The sequence below is a fragment of the Porites lutea genome, chromosome 10 (genome assembly GCF_958299795.1).
Source record: "Porites lutea chromosome 10, jaPorLute2.1, whole genome shotgun sequence".
Lineage (NCBI taxonomy): Eukaryota > Metazoa > Cnidaria > Anthozoa > Scleractinia > Poritidae > Porites > Porites lutea.
Genome location: NC_133210.1, coordinates 18,326,772 through 18,351,200, shown reverse-complemented (window position 1 = coordinate 18,351,200; position 24,429 = coordinate 18,326,772). Strand labels below are relative to the sequence as shown.

General features: G+C 38.3%; 1 protein-coding gene and 2 pseudogenes across 1 annotated transcript in view; all 3 read right to left on the bottom strand.

Moving 5' to 3' along the window:
• Positions 1 to 8,573, bottom strand: part of LOC140949619 (uncharacterized) — a 95,625-nt gene extending 87,052 nt beyond the window's left edge. Inside the window, exons 1-4 of the mRNA XM_073398775.1 lie at positions 8,568 to 8,573; positions 7,256 to 7,307; positions 6,544 to 6,918; positions 5,029 to 5,298 (exon numbers count right to left, since the gene is read on the bottom strand). Coding sequence (XP_073254876.1) covers positions 5,029 to 5,298; positions 6,544 to 6,918; positions 7,256 to 7,307; positions 8,568 to 8,573 — 703 coding nt within the window. The remainder of the gene's footprint in view (positions 1 to 5,028; positions 5,299 to 6,543; positions 6,919 to 7,255; positions 7,308 to 8,567) is intronic.
• Positions 241 to 1,474, bottom strand: LOC140950318 (uncharacterized; annotated as a pseudogene).
• Positions 8,574 to 17,272: 8,699 nt separating the features above from the next.
• On the bottom strand, positions 17,273 to 22,405 carry LOC140949618 (uncharacterized; annotated as a pseudogene).
• Positions 22,406 to 24,429: the final 2,024 nt, after the last annotated feature.

Here is a 24,429-nt window from a genome sequence, read left to right as displayed (position 1 = left end):
CGTTATTTGTTGAACACTGTTGAATGTTGACATTGTTGAACAGACCGCTGAAGCAGGGCAGAAAGTACATAACTCAAACTAACCACCACTAATTTCTTAGTGAAAAAAACATCAGAAACGGAACAAATGACTCTTACAGTCTCAACCCTACATGAGACCGAGATTAATAAAACGTCTTCTAACCTTCTATTTAACCAAAAAATTAACATGATTACAAATCTCAGAATAAGCTAATAAGCGTACAACATGCTTCATTCAAATAAGTTTACACTTCTTTTTGTTGACATTCTACACGAGTTACTTTTATAAAAATGAAAAGGGAATATGAAAACGCAACACCAAATATGAAAAATGTCATAGAATGCTTGGAATAGTAGTTCATTCGTTCAAATAAATGTTTACAATCGAGTTCTTGTACTGTTCTATAATCACCGGAAGTCTCCAATCTTCATCTTCGGACCAATCGGGAACCTTTTCTATCGCTCTTTGTAAAATTATAAGATCGCTGTCCAACCGACTTCTGTTTGAATATTTAACTTGGTTTTGCTTTTTCAATCTAGGTCTCATTACGTAGAAAAACGAAGATTTTGCGCGTTTACGTGCGGCTGTAAAACCTTTGAGGTGGGCTTCCTCTTCTTGGGTCTTGTTTTCAAGAGATCTTATCTCCCGCTGAAGTTGGCTAATTTTAGCTTTGTGCTCGGGGTGCTTTTCCTTTATTTTACATGCGTTATGTCCGTGCAAGGAGCTTTTGAACACTTAACTTTTGTATGCCCACAGCAATGACAGTTGTTACACAGCCGGCCTTGAATTTCACGTAGAGACTGAAGGTGCCTGGATTCACAGCAACTTGTACTTTCAAAATCTGCACATTTTCTTCAATTTCCTGTCGCTGGAAGTCCAAAGGACTTTTTTCAGCGCGGTTGCCTGTTGTTGCTGCGGGACGCGCGGCTTCTGGTGTGAAAGACAAATGCTTCGGTTGCAGCGACTCGTTGTCAGCTTCCGAACTCGGCATTCCCAGGTCGGTTCGTCTCATTTTACTAAGTAGCGGTGAATATCTATTTCACTTGCTTGTAGAAATATTTTTTTATAATCCCGTTCTTTTACTTCTTTGGCACTCCTCAGCATTTCTCCAAAAGAAAAGCCACTTGAATCGTCCCATAAATTGATCATATCACCGTCTTCGTCGCGATAACGTACACGAATGTTTGAGGCGGGTAAGTGCGCGAGTGGCGAGCAGTTGCGTTTTATCGCCGGCATAAGCTTCGCGAAAGTGATATCCTTGATTAAGAAAGTGTAAAACCTTTTCTCCCCGTACTTCACCTTCACCTGATAAGCCGCCATGCTGTTTACTGAAAACGCTCTCTTTGCTAGCGCCGGGATCAACTTGTCGTTCAGCTCCGCCTTGTTACAAGATTTTCTCCGCTGTGATTGGCCACTTGCCAGACATCAGACATCCCAACTTGTCAAAAATATGTCAAAAAAATGTCAAAAGTTTTGTCTGGTGTTCACGGTAGCGCGCGTAGCAGAGTAACTATCTGCGTTTTCTCCAATAATTTAAGGAGCTTATTATTTTCATCGAAAATGCTTCAAGCTCAAGTACATTTGTAAATCTCTGTCGACAAATAAGTAAGTAATAATAAGTAACGTAAATTTCAGTTTCCAAACACTTGAAACGTGTTAAGTAAACTTTCAAAAAGTTTAGCAAATTAGCAATTATATTAAACTTTGAACAAAGTAAGCGAAGTGCTTTGCTGAGCTTTTACAGATTTCTCTCGTCTCGTTTGACCGCAGTAGAAGGCTAGTCTGATACGATAATTATTTTACTGTCCCATTAACTGGTGGTGATATCACATTTCTTACATGTGTTATTAAGTGGCAGTCTCCCTAAGACCGGTCTGATGACTTTCGGGTCGGAAAAAAGTTTGTCTTTATATTCTGTGGACAAAAAGTATAGTGTTTGGTATACATGTAATAAAGCCGGGCTAGTATGTTCGATTTCTTGCTTTTCTTTTCTGCCACAAACCGAAACGACTTCCGCCATCCTAGGGCAGAATTTGGACCGATTTACAGGTCGAAAATAGCGACTTTTCGTAGAGTACCTGCTAAAAATGAATAACACCACGGCATTCAGGTACCATTGAGCTACTAAACATCCACATATCATAATTGCTGGATAAAGAATAAATAACTAGGAGAAATCGAAGACACCCTACCAAGCCGCCGGTTAATGAAACGCGAAAATAGGCTAAAATAAAATGTAAAAATCTCAAAAGTAGCAATTAAACTAGGCATAAAATACCTTTTCCAGGAAAGATCTAACCTTGACCATTCAGACTCAAAACACAAACCTGCGGAAATTTTTCTTTGAAGAAAGCAAGAGACGGCTTTTAAAACTCAATTGCCGTGATGTTTACAACAAAAATTCAAAGGTCACGCTTGAAGTAAACCTTATTCGATTGTAAAATTGCGAAAAAAAGGGGGGTGTTCGCAGCTATTCACAAGTGGGTTTTAATAATTTTAATACCTTACCTATCATAGAACATCATTCACCTTTTATTGATACTAGTAAAAACATTTATTTTGGTGTTTTTACGTTCTTGATTTAAGTTGCAGTTTATACCCAGTTTTAATTTCGCTGGCACCACTTAATTGGGCCGTTTATAGGAGAGAAAATAATCCGCGGCTTACTCTGGCTGCGGGCAATTTAAGACACGAAAGTAACCTAATTTATACGAGTACGGCTTACAAGAGACACGAACTCTCGTATAAATAGTTCACGACTTAGTTCGAGGCAAGACAGGTCCAATGATGACGTAGTTTGTTTTGGTACCTCACGCAATTTGCAACAATGGATCGAGCGAGCAAAATGCGAAACGTCTTTTGCGTTTCAAATTAACAGTTCGGTCAGGTGTTGCGATGTTGCGATACTTGTGCGGCGAAAACCTGGACGAAACGTTCGCCAGCGATCAATCGAGTGGTTTGATCGAGATGTTCCAGCGATGGACGAAATTTTGGGCTCTCTCGGTTCATCACCACTGCAGCGCACGTCTCTGGGCAATGAAGGTCTGGGGTATAATTGAAAACAGAGAATGCTCAGCAATCGTTCACGGCTTTAGCAAGCCCATACCCGCCAACTTTTTTTAATTCATAGGCATAACATTTTTATCCTGAGAGTGCCAGGATTTTTCGTAGGGTTCCGATAATATCTGAAGATCTCCGAAGACGTTCTGAAGACTTCCAAAGACGTTTCGAAGATACTCCAAAGAGTTCCGTCTGACACGTCGTCTCCAGTGAGTTTCCCTACTAAAATAAGAGAATTCGGAGAAAGTCGATCATTCACATGATGAGTGACATGGACTTTTCTATTCTCAAATTGGTTCTAGTTTCTTTAAATAGTTAATACATTTTTCAAAACGAGACAGTTCATGTTGCAATAGCTCCAACATTTTTACCAGGCGTGAGTAGGCGTGAGATCGAAGTTTTCGATGCCGGCAAGCGTGACACTTGGCAGGAATACGTTTGAGTGCGTTTGTGCGAACCAAGGGGAAAATGCTTTGATCTTCAACAAAGCTAATTCTATAAGGACATGCATTACAAAGCATGTCTTCAACCTCTCAGTATTAACACATGGGACTTCGTAAGGATGCCACCTACTGCGTACATTAAATAGGGGGGGGGGGGGGGGGGGAAGATCCTGCAGGGGATGCGAGGGAGTACCCATAATACTTTTTCAGAGCCTCAAATCGGTGTCTTTAGCAACCTGTTGGATCGACATTTCATGTTGAATAAATCCAAATCGAAAGCCCCTTCTCAATGGCCTATCAATTTGACTGAGGTATTTGGTATAAGCCAGAACACCCCAATCCCTGATACAGTGAGTGAAAAGTGAAATAATGAGACAACTAAAGAGGTAATCAAGGTCAGATACACTATAAACATTACTTTTACACACTCTAAGGAAAATATAGATAATTGTTTTCTTTCAGCAATATACACTACAGTTCATCGTATCATTGTTCATTTACATGTAATTTGCCGTGGTCAATTTTTTTTACTGACATTCCCTCTGTTTCTCAGAAAATTCAGCACTCTTACAAGCCGCTGCATCTAGAATTATTAATTTTTGTATTATTATACATTGTGCTCACTATCTGTCTTCTCATTGGCTAAGAGTCTACAGCTAATTTTGGAAATCAGCACAACTTAGTGTAATCTGTAGGTTGCACACGCAATGCATGATTTCCAATGACAATATCAATTCACGTTCCTTGGGACGGTGTGTTTGTCATAATTTTCTTTAAAACAATGGATAATAAAATAAAACAATTATTAGATTCGATTTTTGTGATATCCTAAATAATCAGTCTCAGTAAATATTATCAGCCTCGGCCTTCAATTCAGCTGAAAACACTTACCTCGACCTTTAAGCTGAATGGTCTCTTTGTTGCTTCTAGTTGGTTTAACAATGGCAATTTGCCAAGTTTTTCATTCGAATGCTACACTAAAACTCTACGACACCTTCGAGTGCAAATGTAAAACCTGCCAGGACCAACGAGGTAACCTTCAGCTAATGGCACATGTGCTTTGTTTTATAACATGTTGATTTTCAGGATTTGTCTACATTTCGTCCATTAAGTATGAACTACAACTATAGCACCAGCTCATAAGAGTGCAGCTGGGAAATTCAGCAGAAAATTAACCAGCACAAATAAATAGACAATGATAAGATGGCAAACGAATAAATTGTATTTATTTCATTTTGGGACTACACTACACTCACTCCAATTGTCTTTTGTCAATCCATGAACTGTACATATTTGTTTGAACTGTGAAGTTCATTTTGAGCTGTGGCACCCATGGACAAGTGTATTTGTTTAAAGGGGAGAAGGCAGACAGGCTGTGAATTCAGGGGCACACTAATGGTTTATACACCCCAACCCTAAATTAAATTGTTTTAATAAGAAAAAAATGTAAATGTTTTTATATGTCAGGTACAATGTACGTGTACAGCTGTAAGTGCATACTTACATAAAACATTCACTGTGATAGTATGGTTTACAGGACTGCCCACTCCGTTATCAGCTATACAGCGGTAATTTCCAGCATCAGTTTGGTTGATGCTTACAATATTCCATGTAGCCCCTGTGTGAAGCACTTCACTCTCACTACCATTCTTAAAAACTCTGATCCAAGTGATGTTGGGTTCTGCCTCACCAGATGCTCCACAGTACAGGTTCAAGTTTAATCTTTCTTTGACAAACTGTTCATCACTCACATTATTGAAGAATCTAGGTGGAACTATAGGAAAACCAAGAATTATTCAAGGTGAGATGTACAAAAAAACAGTTTCTGCAAACAGGGCATGATTTTTTCCACTGACAGCAAAAAAATCTGGGAATTTAAAAAAAAGAGCCTAATGTATCACAAATTTTGTTAAAGTTATGATTAATTGGTAACAGAACTTAGTGTCATCCAATTCGGTCTACAATCATACTCGTGATTAAACAAATCGGCCGACCGTAGATTTTGTTAATCACTTGTAAGGTTACAGACCGAATTGGACTCCACTCAGTCCTGTTACCATTACTAATTATGTTTTGATAACTAATATCAGAAGTAACTGTGTGGCAGTTTGTTGTTTAATAAGAGCAGTATAGTGGTTATGAATTAGTGCTTCATGTAAAAGTTACACTGTACTTCAACAGAAGCCATTTTGAATTTACAAAGGAAACACTGTGTGTATTTGCCAGGTTTCTAAGAGCTACTGCAGTGCGTAATAGGCCATTCTACAGCTATGGATGGAAGCGAGGCTGGAGTTGACCTTGTTTTGATATAAACCTTCCTGCTTTATTATGTAAGTCAAGTTATTCTTATGCTAACAAGTATATTTCAAGGACAATTTCCACAACAAAGCAAAGGAGGTTTGTATCAAAACAAGGTCACCGTCAGCCTCACATTCACTTGAAGGCTAGATACAAAGTCCAGAACTGTAAAATAGTTTATTTAAAGCACTGGTACCGTTAGATTTAGATTACATTTTGTCAAAAACATGCAAAATTGTGCAGATTGCATTTACCCGAAGCAGTGAAGAGTTCACTCAAAAAACTGGGCAGGTAATCTACAATTTCCAATGAGCTTTTACAGTTAATTGCATTGGCAAGTGCATGGGCGAGTGCTCAAACTCTGAGGGTGGGGAAAGTATCACTGATTTCTCAGTTTCTGCCAATTCTTTTTAAAAGTTCAATGAGTCCTTTGTCCTTAATACGCAGTGCTTCTAGAATACAATGTAATATGAATAGGGTTCACTTCATTTTTGTGGCCATGAAAAAAAATAATTAATACTGGCAGGTTCCTACCTTAAACCTCTGTTATATATTATGGCCTAGGACCCTTACATGTAAGAAGTACAAAAGGAGGCCTTAAACTTTCAACAGTATGATATTTAATGAATAATAAAGAAGAGGATAGAAAAATGCAATAATAGCAATAATAATAATCATAATCATAATCATAATAATAATAACAATAAAACAATAACCTTACCTAAAACAGCCACTTCAATGTTACTTCTCCATACATTTCCCGGAACACTCAACTGACAGCTGAATACTCCTTTTTCAGAAGTAGTTACTTTGTAGATAAACACGGTGACGTGTCCAGCGGCCCAGGTTACGTTGACTCTAGAGGCGAAGTCCTGGCTTACAGTAACTTCTTCAGTTGATGGCAATATGGTGGCCACCACATTAATATCATCTAATTGTAAAGTCAAAAATTGAACTGTCTGGGTGACACTAAACCTCCAGTTCAGCTGCCCATTGATAGACCCTTCATAAAACTGTATTTTGCTTGTATGTACTTCCTGACTGTCTGAAATTGTCGTAGCTGGAGGAGGCTCATACCAAGTGATACTCTGTGCATCTGAGTTAAAATTTGAACACCATATTAATATGAAAAAATAAGAATAAAAAATTAGATGCATTCTAAGCTGTAGCCATAGCAAGTAGAAAAAAGGTTGATATAAGTCAAATTGCTAAAAAAAATACCAATTTGGTAACCTTTGTTCACGATGCAGTTGTAATATGCCAAGCCAAAGTCTTTAATTAATTGTTCTTGTTCTTCCTAAAGTTGTGCTGCACATGTATGATGTTTTTTTTAATAACAAAATAACTAAGAAAGTATGCACACCAAGAGGTGCATGAATTCACACGAAAGTAGTTCATGTACATTAGACAGGTAAACATAGATGTGACATCACAATCTTTTGAAAACACTTCTGAGCTAGTAAGAGTTTCCATTTCAATCAGCACCTGCAACAAAGAGTTTTTTTTATGAAAGCCATAGCAAACTTTTCCCCCATGCTTACAAAGCCTGATATTATTAAAAGCTATCAATAATGTTCAACAGTTTCACTGAGTTTGCATATACAGAACAGCTGCACATCTGTATATACACATATAACTGTCTTGAATTCTCCCAACACCCTCCCGTATAATATCTTGCTATGCAAGCAATTGAACTGTCAGATGACTAAATGTAATTAATCATCAGACATGAGATAACACAAAGTGGATTAGGTGATGCACTGGTGGGTGATTCTTGCCTGCCTTGTCTCCTTCTTTAGTTCTATAACTGCAAGTCAAATATTCATCTTGCCTAATAATGCTTTAAACAGGTTGGGACAGCAAAAAAACTGTAGCTGCCCTGATATTCATCTGTATTATTATCAGATTTTAAAAACAACAACTGCCACACCAGGGCCAAGTGAGGGGACTGCTGGATTTGGATTCAACTGCAAAGCTGTGTGTGTATGTGGAGTGGGAGATTCAGTGTTCAATCTAGGCCACGTTTTGTGTCATTGACACAGAATATTTTAATCTGATTCAAAACAAAATTGTCGTGGAGTGATACTGATGCAAAAAAAAATTACCTCATATAAGAACTTCCAACGCAGCAGGCTGACAATAAAAGTAAACTTAAAAAAAATATGTGAACTCATTAGCCTGAAATGAATGCCCGAAACGACTATCATTTCAGGCTTCGTGCTTACGAGTAGTTTTCTGACAGGCATTCCTCGCAGTTCTAAAAAAAGCAGGAGTATGTGTTGCGTACGATCGATTCACGCTTTGTTTGTCAACTTTGTTCTTTCGTTTTCGAGAATGGCAGTCCTGGGTGGGGTTCTTCCTTATAAGAGGCTAATGGGGATGTGCCACTGGATGGCGTCGCATTTTCACGACTGGATTGACTGTAATGGGGTCGCATTTTCAATAGCGTTACTAGAATGGGGTCGCACATTTTCGGATTTTTTGGGGTAAGACAGTTCTTCATGTTTACAGTTAGCAAACATACCAGAATGTTTGTACTGTAGATGAAAAATAATAGTGTTCTTCATTGAATCTAAAAAATGGGTCAATTCATAAAAATAGAAAGTGACTATGATGGGAAGGCGAAAATTACATATTTGCCCAAAAGTGACTAAGATGGGGTCTATAATAGGCCACAAAATAGACTATAATAGGGTAGGGGCTCTGAGAGGCCAGCAGCACTTACTCAGCAAAAATTAACCCAACCTCCATGTTGATGTTATCAGTATTTGACTGTTTAAACCCTGTTTACTGCAATAAAGGAGTCAAAACTGTGAAAAGCATATTTACAGGGTTCTAATAAAGTGCCGGCAGCTGGCTAAAAAACTGGCTACTTCAAGTTTTGAGCCGCCTACTTTTCAGGGAACTAGAGAAAGGTGTGAAAGTGAAGGCCACAAATCACCGCCTACGTTTACATCCTAGCCATCTACTTCAAAACTTAATGAGAACCCTGTATTTAACTATAATATACTGGTGATACTTTTGATGATGTCTGTTGTTGAAAGTTTCAATATTGTACTTTGACCAAACTATTTTTAAAATGAGCAAATTTATTTATAAAATGCCATGTGGGACATATGACCCACTTTGACTAACACTGGCAACCCTCCAAGTTAAATTTTTCCTTTGGTGGCCACTTGGCAACCAACTCTTTAGGTTTAGCCGCCAAAATATATATTAATAATTATTATTATTACTTATTAACCAATTATTAAAACTTTAATTATTAAAGTTTTAATAACTGGTTAATAATTAATTTGAGTTTAAGAATGGTATTGTTCAAGCAAACGTTTGAAATCATGCACTTGAAAATTGCGCAAGTACATGTACAGTAATAATGCCTCATATGTTCCCATAAACATTCTTTTTAAAACTGCGGAAAAGTAGCAGGAAGCACCAAAAAAAACAAAATAATGTTGTGCTAAAACTGGCTTAAAGCTGGTGTTCTTTCAGTATTGTACTAATGAAACCGCATATTGAGAAATTATTTACAACTGTCCTATAAAACTAAAATTTCTCAACGACGCTGCCGGAAAAGACGGCGTGATTTATAAATCAACCCTTTAGTTTTCTATCAGCCAAAAAATGCAAACAAAAAATACGGCTTGTGAGATTGCAATAAATACCTTTTGCTTTATTTTTGGTTAAGACTGTTAAAACAATTGCTATTTGCGAAGTTTAGATTCGTCTGATGTTCATGTTGGTCTGCAATGGTTGCTTTTGAATATATAAAAAACAATTTTTTTTAACATTTCATGTTACTCAAATTTAACCCAAAGAATATATATTTACTTGCGTTGTAATAGTCTTCCCAGTTTAGCCACACATGTGGTTTCCGAGACAAAATTATGAAAAACAAATTGATTGCGTGCTGATTGTCACGTGTTACAAGGTTAAAAAATGTCATGTGTTAGGCAACTGACTTGTGCTCAGTGGAGCAGAAAAATATTTTAGTAGAAATCTTAGCGAAGTAAGCATTCGTTTGAATGAACATCGACAAGATCTTCTAATCTTCTCCCTCTGGGATACCAGCAGAGGACTATTTCAGTACAATTGAGACAATTGATTTAATATCTTTTTCGTTTCTTCAAGTATCAGTTTTCTGTGGTTACCAAGTTGGCGACTATTTTGCGAATCAAGTCTCCAGTACCAAAATTTTAGTCGCCATGATGCCTACAGTGGTCGCAACTTGGAGGGTTGCACTGGGGATTTCCAGGGACATCTTCTTTGCCTGTTCAAATGGATATAGCTGTTATAAAAAATTATGATTAACAGACATCTTCACGCAAAGAACGCATTAACGCTACTAATGATAAGCCGTATGCAGTGTGTGTCAGTAAACTCTCTGAGAGACCACAGGGAGCCCACACAATCTGTTTGTCTAGCCGATTGTTATTTTATGTAAATGTACTGGATTTGTAAATGTACTGGATTTACCGTTTGCTTCACCTATAGCGGTATATCGCTAACTATGTATATAAATCAATGATACATAAACGTTGAATTACCTTACCTGTGGTGTATAGTCGTCCTTTTGCCTCAAAAGCGGTTTTTTGAGCGATTTTGAATGAATTTGAGTTCGCCGTTGACTGTTCCATATAATAGAAGGACAAGGGAGGAATCCTTGTTTTGAAAGGGTTCCAGCGCCGGAGCGATTTTTCCCTCCAAAATCGCATCGCTCCGCTTTCAAACTTCGCAGCATAAAGGTCAAAAGATTCACGATTCTTTTCGTACCTTCCAATCGAAAATCCATCCAAACGGCCCGGAGCTAGCCCTCGAAGAAAATCAAAATCCCACAGTATTCAAGCGACTGGAATACGTAGCAAGATTCATACGTGCCAGCCACAAACCGTCCCGCTGATTGCCTCTTTTTGATTGGATGTCGTTAAACAACAAACGCTAACCAAGTCTTCTTCATCAGTTATTATTTAACCATTTGTTTAACGACATCCAATAAAAAAAAAGGCAATCAGCGGGACGGTTTGTGGCTGGCACGTATGAATCTTGCTACGCATTCCAGTCGCTCGAATACTGTGGGATTTTGATTTTCTTCGAGGGCTAGCTCCGGGCCGTTTGGATGGATTTTCGATTGGAAGGTACGAAAAGAATCGTGAATCTTTTGACCTTTATGCTGCGAAGTTTGAAAGCGGAGCGATGCGATTTTGGAGGGAAAAATCGCTCCGGCGCTGGAACCCTTTCAAAACAAGGATTCCTCCCTTGTCCTTCTATTATATGGAACAGTCAACGGCCCCGGTCAACGGCGAACTCAAATTCATTCAAAATCGCTCAAAAAACCGCTTTTGAGGCAAAAGGACGACTATATACCACAGGTAAGGTAATTCAACGTTTATTTATCATTGATTTATATACATAGTTAGCGATATATCGCTATAGGTGAAGCAAACGGTAAATCCAGTACATTTACTATAAAATAACAATCGGCTACACAAACAGATTGTGTGGGCGCCCTGTGGAGAGACAAACTGAAATTCCTGTCACTTTTATTTCTTCCTAGCATGCAGCCCCTACACATTTATAGTTGTGGAGGATGTTAGTTAAAATGTGCACTGCAAAACTGCCCTTATCTTCTCATCTGTTTAGAGTACTGTATCTACACTGACCACAGGGCGCCCACACAATCTGTTTGTGTAGCCGATTGTTATTTTATAGTAAATGTACTGGATTTACCGTTTGCTTCACCTATAGCGATATATCGCTAACTATGTATATAAATCAATGATAAATAAACGTTGAATTACCTTACCTGTGGTATATAGTCGTCCTTTTGCCTCAAAAGCGGTTTTTTGAGCGATTTTGAATGAATTTGAGTTCGCCGTTGACCGGGGCCGTTGACTGTTCCATATAATAGAAGGACAAGGGAGGAATCCTTGTTTTGAAAGGGTTCCAGCGCCGGAGCGATTTTTCCCTCCAAAATTGCATCGCTCCGCTTTCAAACTTCGCAGCATAAAGGTCAAAAGATTCACGATTCTTTTCGTACCTTCCAGTCGAAAATCCATCCAAACGGCCCGGAGCTAGCCCTCGAAGAAAATCAAAATCCCACAGTATTCGAGCGACTGGAATGCGTAGCAAGATTCATACGTGCCAGCCACAAACCGTCCCGCTGATTGCCTTTTTTTTTATTGGATGTCGTTAAACAAATGGTTAAATAATAACTGATGAAGAAGACTTGGTTAGCGTTTGTTGTTTAACGACATCCAATCAAAAAGAGGCAATCAGCGGGACGGTTTGTGGCTGGCACGTATGAATCTTGCTACGTATTCCAGTCGCTTGAATACTGTGGGATTTTGATTTTCTTCGAGGGCTAGCTCCGGGCCGTTTGGATGGATTTTCGATTGGAAGGTACGAAAAGAATCGTGAATCTTTTGACCTTTATGCTGCGAAGTTTGAAAGCGGAGCGATGCGATTTTGGAGGGAAAAATCGCTCCGGCGCTGGAACCCTTTCAAAACAAGGATTCCTCCCTTGTCCTTCTATTATATGGAACAGTCAACGGCGAACTCAAATTCATTCAAAATCGCTCAAAAAACCGCTTTTGAGGCAAAAGGACGACTATACACCACAGGTAAGGTAATTCAACGTTTATGTATCATTGATTTATATACATAGTTAGCGATATACCGCTATAGGTGAAGCAAACGGTAAATCCAGTACATTTACAAATCCAGTACATTTACATAAAATAACAATCGGCTAGACAAACAGATTGTGTGGGCTCCCTGTGCACTGACTACTCATCATGAACATCCTTTTCATTCACAAAGCCCTTGAGATAATGTCTGTATGATACAAATAACTTATGTATATACCAACATTATTTGAATCAAAACTGATCCAAGAAGAATGAACAAAAAAGAACACTTTTTTATGCCTGGGATAAGAACAGACCAATAAATCTTAATGCTTTCTAGCGAGTTTTGTTATCCAAACAACCCTGCAAGCAGAGACTACCTATATTTTGAATGCCAGTTCAAATAGAGAAAAAGTAGCCTCTGTTTGTGGGCCAAAGGAAAATGGCTTCGTTGGCACCCTTTACACCTACTTTTTTGTGCTTTTGTGCGACTTTCATTAAAAAATCAAATTTTAAGCGACAATTTTAGCCACACTTTTATGGCATTTTCCAATCTTAATGCAGCAGTTCTATAGGGCACATATAATGAAAATTTAAATCACCTCAGCTCAAGACTGCTGCTTAACAGGTGGCCAGGCACCAAAAGCACCTCGATTTGCCCGCAAGTGACTAAAATTTCGATCAAGGAGCCTGTATAGGCACCAAAAACTTATGATTCTTATGCCAACTTCCGGTGAACGAATGACAAAATACCCTGCTCATTCTGCACTTGTGAAAGTAGGAAAACGTAAAACCTTTGGTCCAAAGGCTGTAGGCTAAAAAATACAGTCAAACCCCGCTTTACCGACACCCACTCATATGAACAACTTATTACAGACAGTTTGGTTTGTCTCTGGGGAAAGAAAGCTGTTACATTTTCTCTAAATTCAACCCGCTCAATACAGACACCCCGTCAATACGGACACTTTCTACAGCCCCCTCAGTGTCCGTTATATATAGATTTAGCCAGGGCTAAAAGCGAAGCTCTGATAATAATACGTGTCAACAAAAAAAATGAAATTGTGTAATGCTAAACGGGGACGACAATGAAAATGGCTTCAAGGCTAATAGATCTAATTAGCAAAAAAACAAATTGCACGCGCAGCACACTTTTTCTTCTAATTAGTAAAAACAACTTTGAACGTGCAGCACGCTTTTCTGTCTTTCCCTTGCCGTTGTTTTGCACGACTACAACACTGCTTTGTACGACTAAAACGTCAAACTTCCTAGTTACAAATTATTTTTATGAAGGAATTGTCGTATGTGCTTACCCAATATTTTGTTTCCTGTGTTCACGTTCGCTTTTATTTTTCACTGCCGCTCATTTTCACCTTACTGGCCGCTAGCATTTCTCATTTTCTCAACGCCGCTTTGAATTTCCACGTTTTTCTTCCTACAAAATTCATCTCGTTTGTTTTCAATAACTCGCTCTAGCTCTCTCTCTGTTATCCACGTTAGTTTAAACATAAAAAAAATAACGCCGAAAAGGACACGACTTGTGCTGATTTTTCTTTCTAAAAGTCAGGGCGGCCATGTAATTTCTTTCCAAATAAAACCTTGAGTTGCATTTGGGTTGCCATACATGTTGATTGAGTTATTTTCCATTGGTATGCCTGTGGTGGGGACGGACGGACGAGCGGGTGGGCAAGCAGTCGGTCGGTCGGTGTACGGTCACGTGATTACCAAATTTTCTCAGATGGGTAGATTACCACATTTCCTTAGCTATGGGGCTTCGCCCATGCGCAGCGCGAAGCGCCGCGCGTGGAGCTCCGCTATAAATGGGGTTTGACCGTATTACCACCGATAAAAAGTAAACAAACAAGCACTTGTCTTGAAGTTTGTTTCTGCTACAATGTACTTCCGCCGCAGTGAAGTTCAAGTTTCTCCACTGAAACTGATCTCGAATGAATTATTAGTCTTAAACACCTTCAGTATTAAAATCTTGACATTTTCTCCAGCGTTTTGTTCTTAGAAACGTTAGGTCGCTGTTGTGTGTTTTAAAAAGTTGCAATGCGTGTTAAAGCAAGAGGTTTCAAATTACACCTAACATACGCAAATTTTACTTGCAAGTTAAAAGCGTTTGAACTATCTTGCTACGAACACAATTGGTACACACACACATTTCTTTTATCATTTATTCAGCATTATCTATGCCTTCCTGTTTTTTGTTGTACACCTTGAAGTAATTTTGAAGTCACCTTAGGGACAGACAAAGGAAAGCAATGTTGTAGAGAGGTGGCGGCTGTTGTAAAAGAGGCTACAAAAAGAATGATTTTTTAACCCATCAGGACAAATAAAGTAGACATTGTACTTTGTAAAGAGGTAGCCGTACTGAAGTATGGTGGCCCAACGTTATCATAGTAAAATTTATACGATTTTGCGAAGAAAGAATAAAAAAAAGAAAGAAACAAAAAAACATAAGCGATAAAAATAGAAAAAAGGTAGAAAAATAAGAAAGTAATACAAAATTTATAAATATCTAGAAAAAAAAAAGGAAAAAACATAGGTTTATATCAACCATGGTAAAATTATAATTAAGCAATAAGAAAAGAACTTAGAAAAATTTTATTGGGAAAACGACATTTGGAAAAACAATGAAAATCAACAGTTAAAATCAATGTCAAAAATCAACAATGAAAATCAACATCGAAAACCAACACTGAAAACAACATTGAAAATCAACATTAAAAATCAACATTGAAAAAAATAGAAAACGTCAAAAAAACATCGACATTTTCCACGTGGCCTGTCGTTATCATTTACCAGGATGCTTTGCATGCGTGCATTCAACACATTACCATCAGAAGCTCCTGATACATCAGGGTTGTTCGATTGGTGCCTAATATTGCAGTATGTGATTATTAAAGTTTCCATTGTAAGCGCGAAACACAAAAACAAAGGAAGCATTAAATAAATTATTGTATATAAATACAGCCGGCTCAGCTTATGGCCCAACGTTCTCGTAGCCCGTGATGCTTTCCATCAGCGGATCTTGAGAGGAGCCCACAAGATATGAGGAGATCAATACAGTCCCTCTTCCAAAATGAGTAGAATGGGGAATCCAACCTAAGAGAACGATGGGAACATGAAAGCCGATATACAGAAATACGTGCTCCAGAATTTGACTCGCAAAGAAGTTCTAGACTTTCTGGGTCGAGACTATCCGCAATATGCGTGGAGTCTTCCAACTTTGAGTCGTAGGATGGCTTACTTCGAGATAAAATACGTAGACTACGAAACAGACCTGAAAGTCGTGGAAATGGCAGTTAAAAAAGAAATTAGTGGACCAGGACTACTCTTGGGGTACCGATCAATGCACCGAAAGTTACGAGAGCACCACCAGTTGGCAGTTCCACGAGGCTTGGTGTACGATGTGATGACGAAGGTTAACCCTGAAGGTCTTGAGAGCCGCGGAAAAGTTGGACAAAAGAAGCGGCACAGAGGGCCGACTGGCACATTTACATCGCTGGTAAGATAAACTTATCTAATAGTGCTATTGGCACGATTTCCATGCGATCCCGTAAGTTCATTTAATTGCAGTCGAACCTCGATTATCCGGACTTGTTTTTTTCATGAAAAATAATAAGATGTGATCTTGAAAATTGAAACTATTAAAAGCTCATTAGTCTTTTCAAATGTTTTCAAACATATATATTCAAAACTTTGAAGTCTGTCAAAACCAAACAAACACCTGTTGCCAAACATTTATATTGTCCAGTGTTTGTGGAGCAAAGTTTTGCCCTTTTGATGCCTGTTCACATTTTTTGTGCTTTATATTGCATAAATGCTAGGCTTTACCCGGCTTCTACATTTAGATCTAACATGTTTGATACCATTTGGACAGCATGTTCAACATCACGACCAGTTTGGCCACCAAACATGTTTTAGGAGTGTGTGGTCATCATACATTTCTCGTTTGGACAGGCCTTTGATAATGAAAAAGCAGGTCCTCAATGGAAATTTACAAGTTTTTTGGTTGTATTTGGTTTCTTACAGGGCCCAAACCACACGTACTCTGGAGATGGCCACGATAAACTTATGGATTTCATGAACAACACATTTCCCCTGGCCGTTTATGGTTTACAAGATGTTTTTAGTGGCTACATTCTTTATTTGAAACTGTGGCCCTCAAACTCAGATCCTACACTGACAGCACTGTGGCATTTGGAGCATCACCAACAAAAACAAAAGCAGCAGAGGTTGCACGAAGTTACCCAGCTTCGGTGTCTATTGCACAACTTCTGAATGCAGGGAAATTTGTTAAGCCAGAGTGGAAAACAGAGAAATGTCTAAGTCTCTTTGTTGATGATGACAAATTTGCACCTGGAGCATTTCGTAATGGCATTCAAAGGAACGCTGGAAAGTGGTAGCCAATGTAAAAAACAATGGCTGATAAAGAAGTATAATGACAAGTTAAAGAACACCATTGTAGACAATAAAGACGACAGTGGAAATCCATACGAGAAAGCAAGTACAAATGCACACTGTGGCTAGATAATTAACTAAGCGGTTTAGCAGCATAGTACCAGAAGAATTTGGCCAATCATTTGCCTATAACAGTCTTCTACTCCGGGTTCAATGATGAGCCAGTGACTGAGAAGAGTTTGTTTCTGGCCAATTCACAAAGTATGTAAACATTCATGGAAACTGCATCATTCCAAAAGAAGATGCCCACCAAGAGTTTAAAGAAATCTTCGACAAAGCCCAGTGCTTAGTGTACAACACAAGTTTAATTACCAGGCAGCAATTGATGCTTTTAGATATTCAGGGTTCAAGATACTCCCTCTATGATCCAGAGATTGCTACAGCAGATCTAATTGATGAGGGTGAAGTCTTTTTTTGTTGTGGAAATATGTCTTCTACAAGTATTGACAGGTTCAATAATGACCACATATGCAATAAGTATTGTGGCATGGTACAAAAGGTTCTTGACAGTGAATGAGTTAAGACTACATGTCATGTTACATCTTAAGTTAGGGAAATATCAGTTACACTGAATTTGGAATGACTGGTCGTTATCTTAGGGGAAGGGTCCAGAGTAAGTATCAGAGGGAGACACTAACTGTTAATGCAGAGCCCAACAAGTTTACAATAAATTACATGTAGTGGGATAGGTTCAAGTCATTACTAAGTTTCATATTACTTTTGCACCAGTCCCCTCACTGTAAAATAATAAACAAAAGTTGAATGGAAGATGTGAAAAAATCCCAAGTGAAGTTTTAATGCTTTTTTTGGTTGAAGATCAAAGTAAATGAGAAAAGAAGTTTTACATTTGTTGGGTTTACATGTGCAAACAATAGAGCAACCAGAATGGTTTGAAACTTAGCAGGAACCTCATGTCCTCTGACACTGATGTCAACAAAATTACTCCTATCATGAGATACTGTCAGTGCCCACAATTGTTTCTCCTTTGCTAATATAGTATGCATGGGTGATAGTACACTTGTATATAGATTACCATTCGCCACTTTAGAAAATCCCATAATTAGCTTTTTGTCCCCCCAAAATTTTGCATAACTATTGTTTTCAGTTTCTCTTGGGACGATTCTAAGTCCCAAGAGAAACTAAAAACAATGGTTATGCAATTTTTTTTTTTTTTGGGGGGGGGGGAGAAAAAGATAATTGTGGTATTTTCTAAAGTGGCAAATTGAATCAACACATGTACAGCAGGTTATGGGCATAACATGTTTGATGGACACACTCAGGAGTCAGCCGTGAACTTTATTGTTGGTTTCATCTTGCCACAGAAGTGTTCTATTAAGGTTGTGTTTTTAAATATTTGCTCAAAATACGGATATTTATAAAAGAATGTTAAATTAGAAAGTTTTTAACTGCTGCTTAGAATATGTGGGTACATAATTATGTATTTTTCTTTCAACAACAATTATTTCAGGTTTTGTACTCGAGACCATAGAGTTGTTAATCAAAATTCATGCATAATGTTCTGCATGTCATTGATAGTCAATGTTCCACAGTACATGTATATGTCCACCTTAAATAAATAAAAAAAAATCATGTTAAGTTGATTGCTCCAGGTCATAATTAACCTTCAAAAATAAAAATGTATCTGCGGCATCTGTGGGTTTGCTGACATCTACATCTGGAATGATCCGCTCACATTCAGTTCTCACCGCTGCAGGAAGGAAATCCTCCCCAACAGTCATAATGCCCGACACTTCTACAACCTCATTTAACGCCTCTTGGGTAAGTGGCAGTCTTTAAGAAAACAAAATTGCAAAGAATATCAGAGAAGGTTTAAAAGAAAAGGAAATTGTCTTTCCTAAAGTACAGTTTGTAACCACATCAAGATATGACATCTGCAAATTTTCAGCAAAACTGGATGATTTTTCATCAAAAAAATAATTGAACTGGTCTCTCATTCTGGGACCCTCAAGTATCCCTTTTAGAAAAATAGGAGGATCATTTGCTGTGGACAAAAAAGGAGAACTTGCTGTACAGTGCATTTTTGTTCAGGGCCTATTGTCTACAGCTTTAATGTTGGTAAATTGTATTTCTCCACTGAAACTAATTTAGCTATACTAAAACTTTTGTTCTGAAACCAGTTTATTTAATTTTGAAAACATGAAGGGTAGATACAAGTGAGGGTGATAGGAAAGTCTAGACCTTATGGAAGGCACTTTGTGGAAGTTCATCACAATTTTCACAGTTACTTTTCCCCCACAAGAGTTGATTTCAGCTGTGTTTTGGTGCTCATAAAAAAACTTGTTTTGACGAAATATTTCATTTCCAGATTTAAATGAATGACCAGCAAAATGACAGAAAAATAGATAAAAATAATCACCCGCCATAAGGTCTGTTAAACTTTTGCATAACCTTCACTTCACATTACAAATTTGGAGTTGATGGAGTATTGGTTAAAATGTTTTGGTTTATAGTGTTAACATACCACATTCTTGGGCACCATAAGTTTCTGGAAAAGAGTACAAATGATTTGGTATACCCTTAGGGATATGGGCCTCTTTCTGAGCTCTCACTCTGTGAGAGTTCCATATCATTTCCCTGAATATGTCCATTTCTTTTTGTATAAAAAGTGTCTGTCCATTTCATCATCTGGGTCATAGAACCCTTTTTCTAACAGCATTCTCAACTGCCTCTTGAAGAATTTCTCCATTCTATGATGGAGTTCTTGCCACCATCTCTCAATCTGTTTGAATATTATGAATAATTAGCCGCCACTTCTTCTTCTACTTTTCCTACATGTATATTACTGGTATTTGTAATTTCTATTTTTGTGTGGCAAATAAAATGAAATATAAATTAATTAATTAAATTAAATTCTTAACTAGTTAAATACCTTGCATGAAAGACTTGACGTTCAGGGCAGGACAATTATAGAAAACTGACACTAACAATAATGATTGCAGACAATTACAGTTGTAAAGTACTGTATAAGAACGTATTTTAGGCAACTCAAAAGTACATTAACAGGCAACCCAGGCTGGTCACGTATGCGACCTAAATTAGTGTGCTGCAAAGCGTGGTGGCTTCACAGCAATTCCTTGCTCATTTACTAAACTCACATGCAAACCATTGAGGTGCATGTGATTATTACCCATACCTTATTATTAGTAGAAGGCCCATAGTGAATGGTGTATCTTCATGGGACTGTCTTAGATAGGCATGAATGGTTGCCATTGTGCCAGTCTCTGATCCCTTATCCAGCCTCAGATATTGGCTGATTACTGTTGAGGGTAAAAGGAGATCAGTGGTCATAACCTACTTATACTTTGTATCCTGAGTCCACAATAAAAGGACATCAGGCATCAACCTATTAATATTAATAATATCGAAGGGCCCAGAATGAGGTTGTGTGAAATTGACAAATTCTTCTGAAAGTTTCAGATTTCATGTGTCAACATTAATTTATGTTTTAGGATGTTATATGACAAACTTTATCAAGACACTGGGGGTACTCCCTTACATGACCTATAATCTAGTGTGAGGATAGGGTCCTAAAATAGCAGGTGTTGTCCTATGTAGGGTAGGTTTACCTTTTTTTTATCCTAAATGGGGTCTGGGGCTCAGACCCTCAGCAGCACCCCTATACTCAATTATTGGTCAAGTACACTGCCCCCTGAACAAGATGAAAACTCTCCAGTTATTTGAAGACCCAGTATTGTCCATTATGCTCCATGTGCCTTTGTTATTGTTGAGTGAGGCGTCTATTGTTCAGAGACATGTGACCCATTTTCGACAATACCTTTTATTGCGAGCCATTTAACAGCCATTGGAGGGTGGGGGGGGGGGAATAAGACAAATTAGTGTTTGGAGCTAAGAAACTCTTTTACAAGATACTGCAGGGGGAGCAGGGTGTATTGTTCATGGACAATTTGGTGGGTCTAGGAGTTGGGACTTGTACACATTCTTCTTCACCAATATCGATCTCAGACTCCGTTTAGCCCCTTCTATGATAACAACTATCAACTACACTTACCCCTTGATTCATAGAGATACTCCACATACCACCGTGCTATCAGTTTAGGATCTGAATTTGAGGGCCACAGTTTCAAATAAAGAACGTAGCCACTAAAAACATCTTGTAAACCATAAACGGCCAGGGGAAATGTGTTGTTGTTGTGGCTACCACTTTCCAGCGTTCCTTTGAATGCCATCAGAAATGCTCCAGATGCAAATTTGTCATCATCAACAAAGAGACTTAGACATTTCGCTGTTTTCCACTCTGGCTTAACAAATTTCCCTGCATTCAGAAGTTGTGCAATAGACACCGAAGCTGGGTAACTTCGTGCAACCTCTGCTGCTTTTGTTTTTGTTGGTGATGCTCCAAATGCCACAGTGCTGTCAGTGTAGGATCTGAGTTTGAGGGCCACAGTTTCAAATAAAGAATGTAGCCACTAAAAACATCTTGTAAACCATAAACGGCCAGGGGAAATGTGTTGTTCATGAAATCCATAAGTTTATCGTGGCCATCTCCAGAGTACGTGTGGTTTGGGCCCTGTAAGAAACCAAATACAACCAAAAAACTTGTAAATTTCCATTGAGGACCTGCTTTTTCATTATCAAAGGCCTGTCCAAACGAGAAATGTATGATGACCACACACTCCTAAAACATGTTTGGTGGCCAAACTGGTCGTGATGTTGAACATGCTGTCCAAATGGTATCAAACATGTTAGATCTAAATGTAGAAGCCGGGTAAAGCCTAGCATTTATGCAATATAAAGCACAAAAAATGTGAACAGGCATCAAAAGGGCAAAACTTTGCTCCACAAACACTGGACAATATAAATGTTTGGCAACAGGTGTTTGTTTGGTTTAGACAGACTTCAAAGTTTTGAATATATATGTTTGAAAACATTTGAAAAGACTAATGAGCTTTTAATAGTTTCAATTTTCAAGATCACATCTTATTATTTTTCATGAAAAAAACAAGTCCGGATAATCGAGGTTCGACTGCAATTAAATGAACTTACGGGATCGCATGGAAATCGTGCCAATAGCACTATTAGATAAGTTTATCTTACCAGCGATGTAAATGTGCCAGTCGGCCCTCTGTGCCGCTTCTTTTGTCCAACTTTTCCGCGGCTCTCAAGACCTTCAGGGTCAACCTTCGTCATCACATCGTACACCAAGCCTCGTGGAACTGCCAACTGGTGGTGCTCTCGTAACTTTCGGTGCATTGATCGGTACCCCAAGAGTTGTCCTGGTCCACTAATTTCTTTTTTAACTGCCATTTCCACGACTTTCAGGTCTGTTTCGTAGTCTACATATTTTATCTCGAAGTAAGCCATCCTACAACTCAAAGTTGGAAGACTCCATGCATATTGCAGATAGTCTCGACCCAGAAAGTCTAGAACCTCTTTGCGAGTCAAATTCTGGAGCACGTATTTCTGTATATCGGCTTTCATGTTCTCATCGTTCTCCCAGGTTGCATTCCCCATTCTCCCCTTTTTTGAAGAGGGACTGTATTGATCTCCTCATATCTTGTGGGCTCCTCTCAAGATCCGCTGATGGAAAGCATTATGGGCTACGAGAATGTTGGGCCATAAGCTGAGCCGGCTGTATTTATATACAATAATTTATTTAATGCTTCCTTTGCTTTTATTTTGCGCTTACAATGGAAACTTAAATAATCACATACTGCAAATATTAGGCACCAATCGAACAACCCTGATGTATCAGGAGCTTCTGATGGTAATGTGTTGAATGCACGCGTGCAAAGCATCCTGATTTTCAATGTTTTTCCAAATGTCGTTTTCCCAATAAAATTATTTTAAGTTCTTTTTTTACTGTTTAATTATAATTTTACCATGGTTGATATAAACCTCTGTTTCTCCTTCTTTTCTAGATATTTATAAATTTTGTATTACTTTATTATTTTTCTACCTATTTTTCTATTTTTATCGCTTTTTTTTTTTTTGGTTTCTTTCTATTTTTTATTCTTTCTTCGCAAAATCGTACATATTTTACTATGATGACGTTGGGCCACCATACTGAAGAGGTTCAACGGTAAACAGTGTTTCAATTATTCAGACACCTGAAGGTTAAAGTTCTTCACGAATAGAAATTTTAAAAACTGATCAATCTTCCACCTTTAGCTGTTCCAGACACTTCACCACCTAAACATTTTTATTTCCACTTTTAGCACTCGAAAAGTTTTCAGTTAATCCCTGTCTAGATGTAAGTGTTACAGCACTGAGACACAGAATCTGTTTAAAAACAGTTTCGCCACAAAACAGAGCGGCTGGGGCTTGAGCCGCTGGTTGTTTTGTACATGTATGATTGATTGCAGCTCGAAAATTGTCCCATTGCCTGCTGAAAGAAACGTTTTGTTAAGAAAGGCACTCTTGCTGGTTTACTCGCCCTTAGCAGACCTGTGCGTGTGTGTGACTCAAATATAAAAAATGCAGTTAAATATTGGTTGATAATAACGAGTCCTTTCAGTTATTCGAACTATGCACTCACCTGTATGATGGCAGAAAAGGAAAAAAGAAATACAATACCCAACCAGCAACATGGTTGCTCCCTTTAAGACCCTAGAACTAACAGCAGCTCAATAAATAGGATCTTTATCCAGACTCACAAGTTTAAAGATGATCGATGGAACTTGTCGATGGAACTTGAACGCCTGCACAAACAGGAAGTCTGCAGTACTGAATACGTCATGCGAAACAAACATATAGTCTCCATTACCCCATGATGCATTGCGTATGGCACTTCGCGAAGCAATTTTTCCGCATTCCAAGAGCGTAACGTAATCGAAACGTAACCTCTTTACAAACCTCGCCAGTTTCGCCTTTACTCTCATTATTATGTGAACCACATAATAGTACTGTGAAATCTTTCTTCTTCAGTATGTGTCGTACAGAATTAATCGGACGGCTAAGGAAAGCGCGCGTGACAAAGGTTCCGAAATCATGACAAAGAGGTGTTTCCTCTTACGTTATTCCACACACACCCAAGATAATATTAGCATTGAAAAATCCAAAAATAATACTCCTCTTTTAATAGCTAAGTCTAATTAGATTCGCTTCCTTCCGCATGTTTCAATAATACGCGACCTACAGCTGTCTGCTGTAGTAAACTAAAATTAACATATTCACCTTTATTTTCTTTGATAATTACTTCGGCGGAGGGCCAAGTAAAGGATACTTTCAAATGGCTGCTTACAAAAGTGGAGCTTTCGTGCGTTCGAAATATTATACCCCGTTCTAGAAAACGCCTCTGAAATGCATGGCCCGTTCTAAATCAGGAGCTTCAAAATCACGACCCCTTTGCTCAGGTAAATTAAGGCATGGGTCCTCAATGATTCAGTAAAAAAGTGATGGGGGTGGTCTATCTCTGAGCACGTGAGCAGTAGAAAGATGAAACTTTGCCGGATACATACCAGTGTGGTTTCTGTCAATTAGGTGATGTTCAATTATGCTAATGTTGTCACGTGACTCCACATGGCCAGAAAACAATA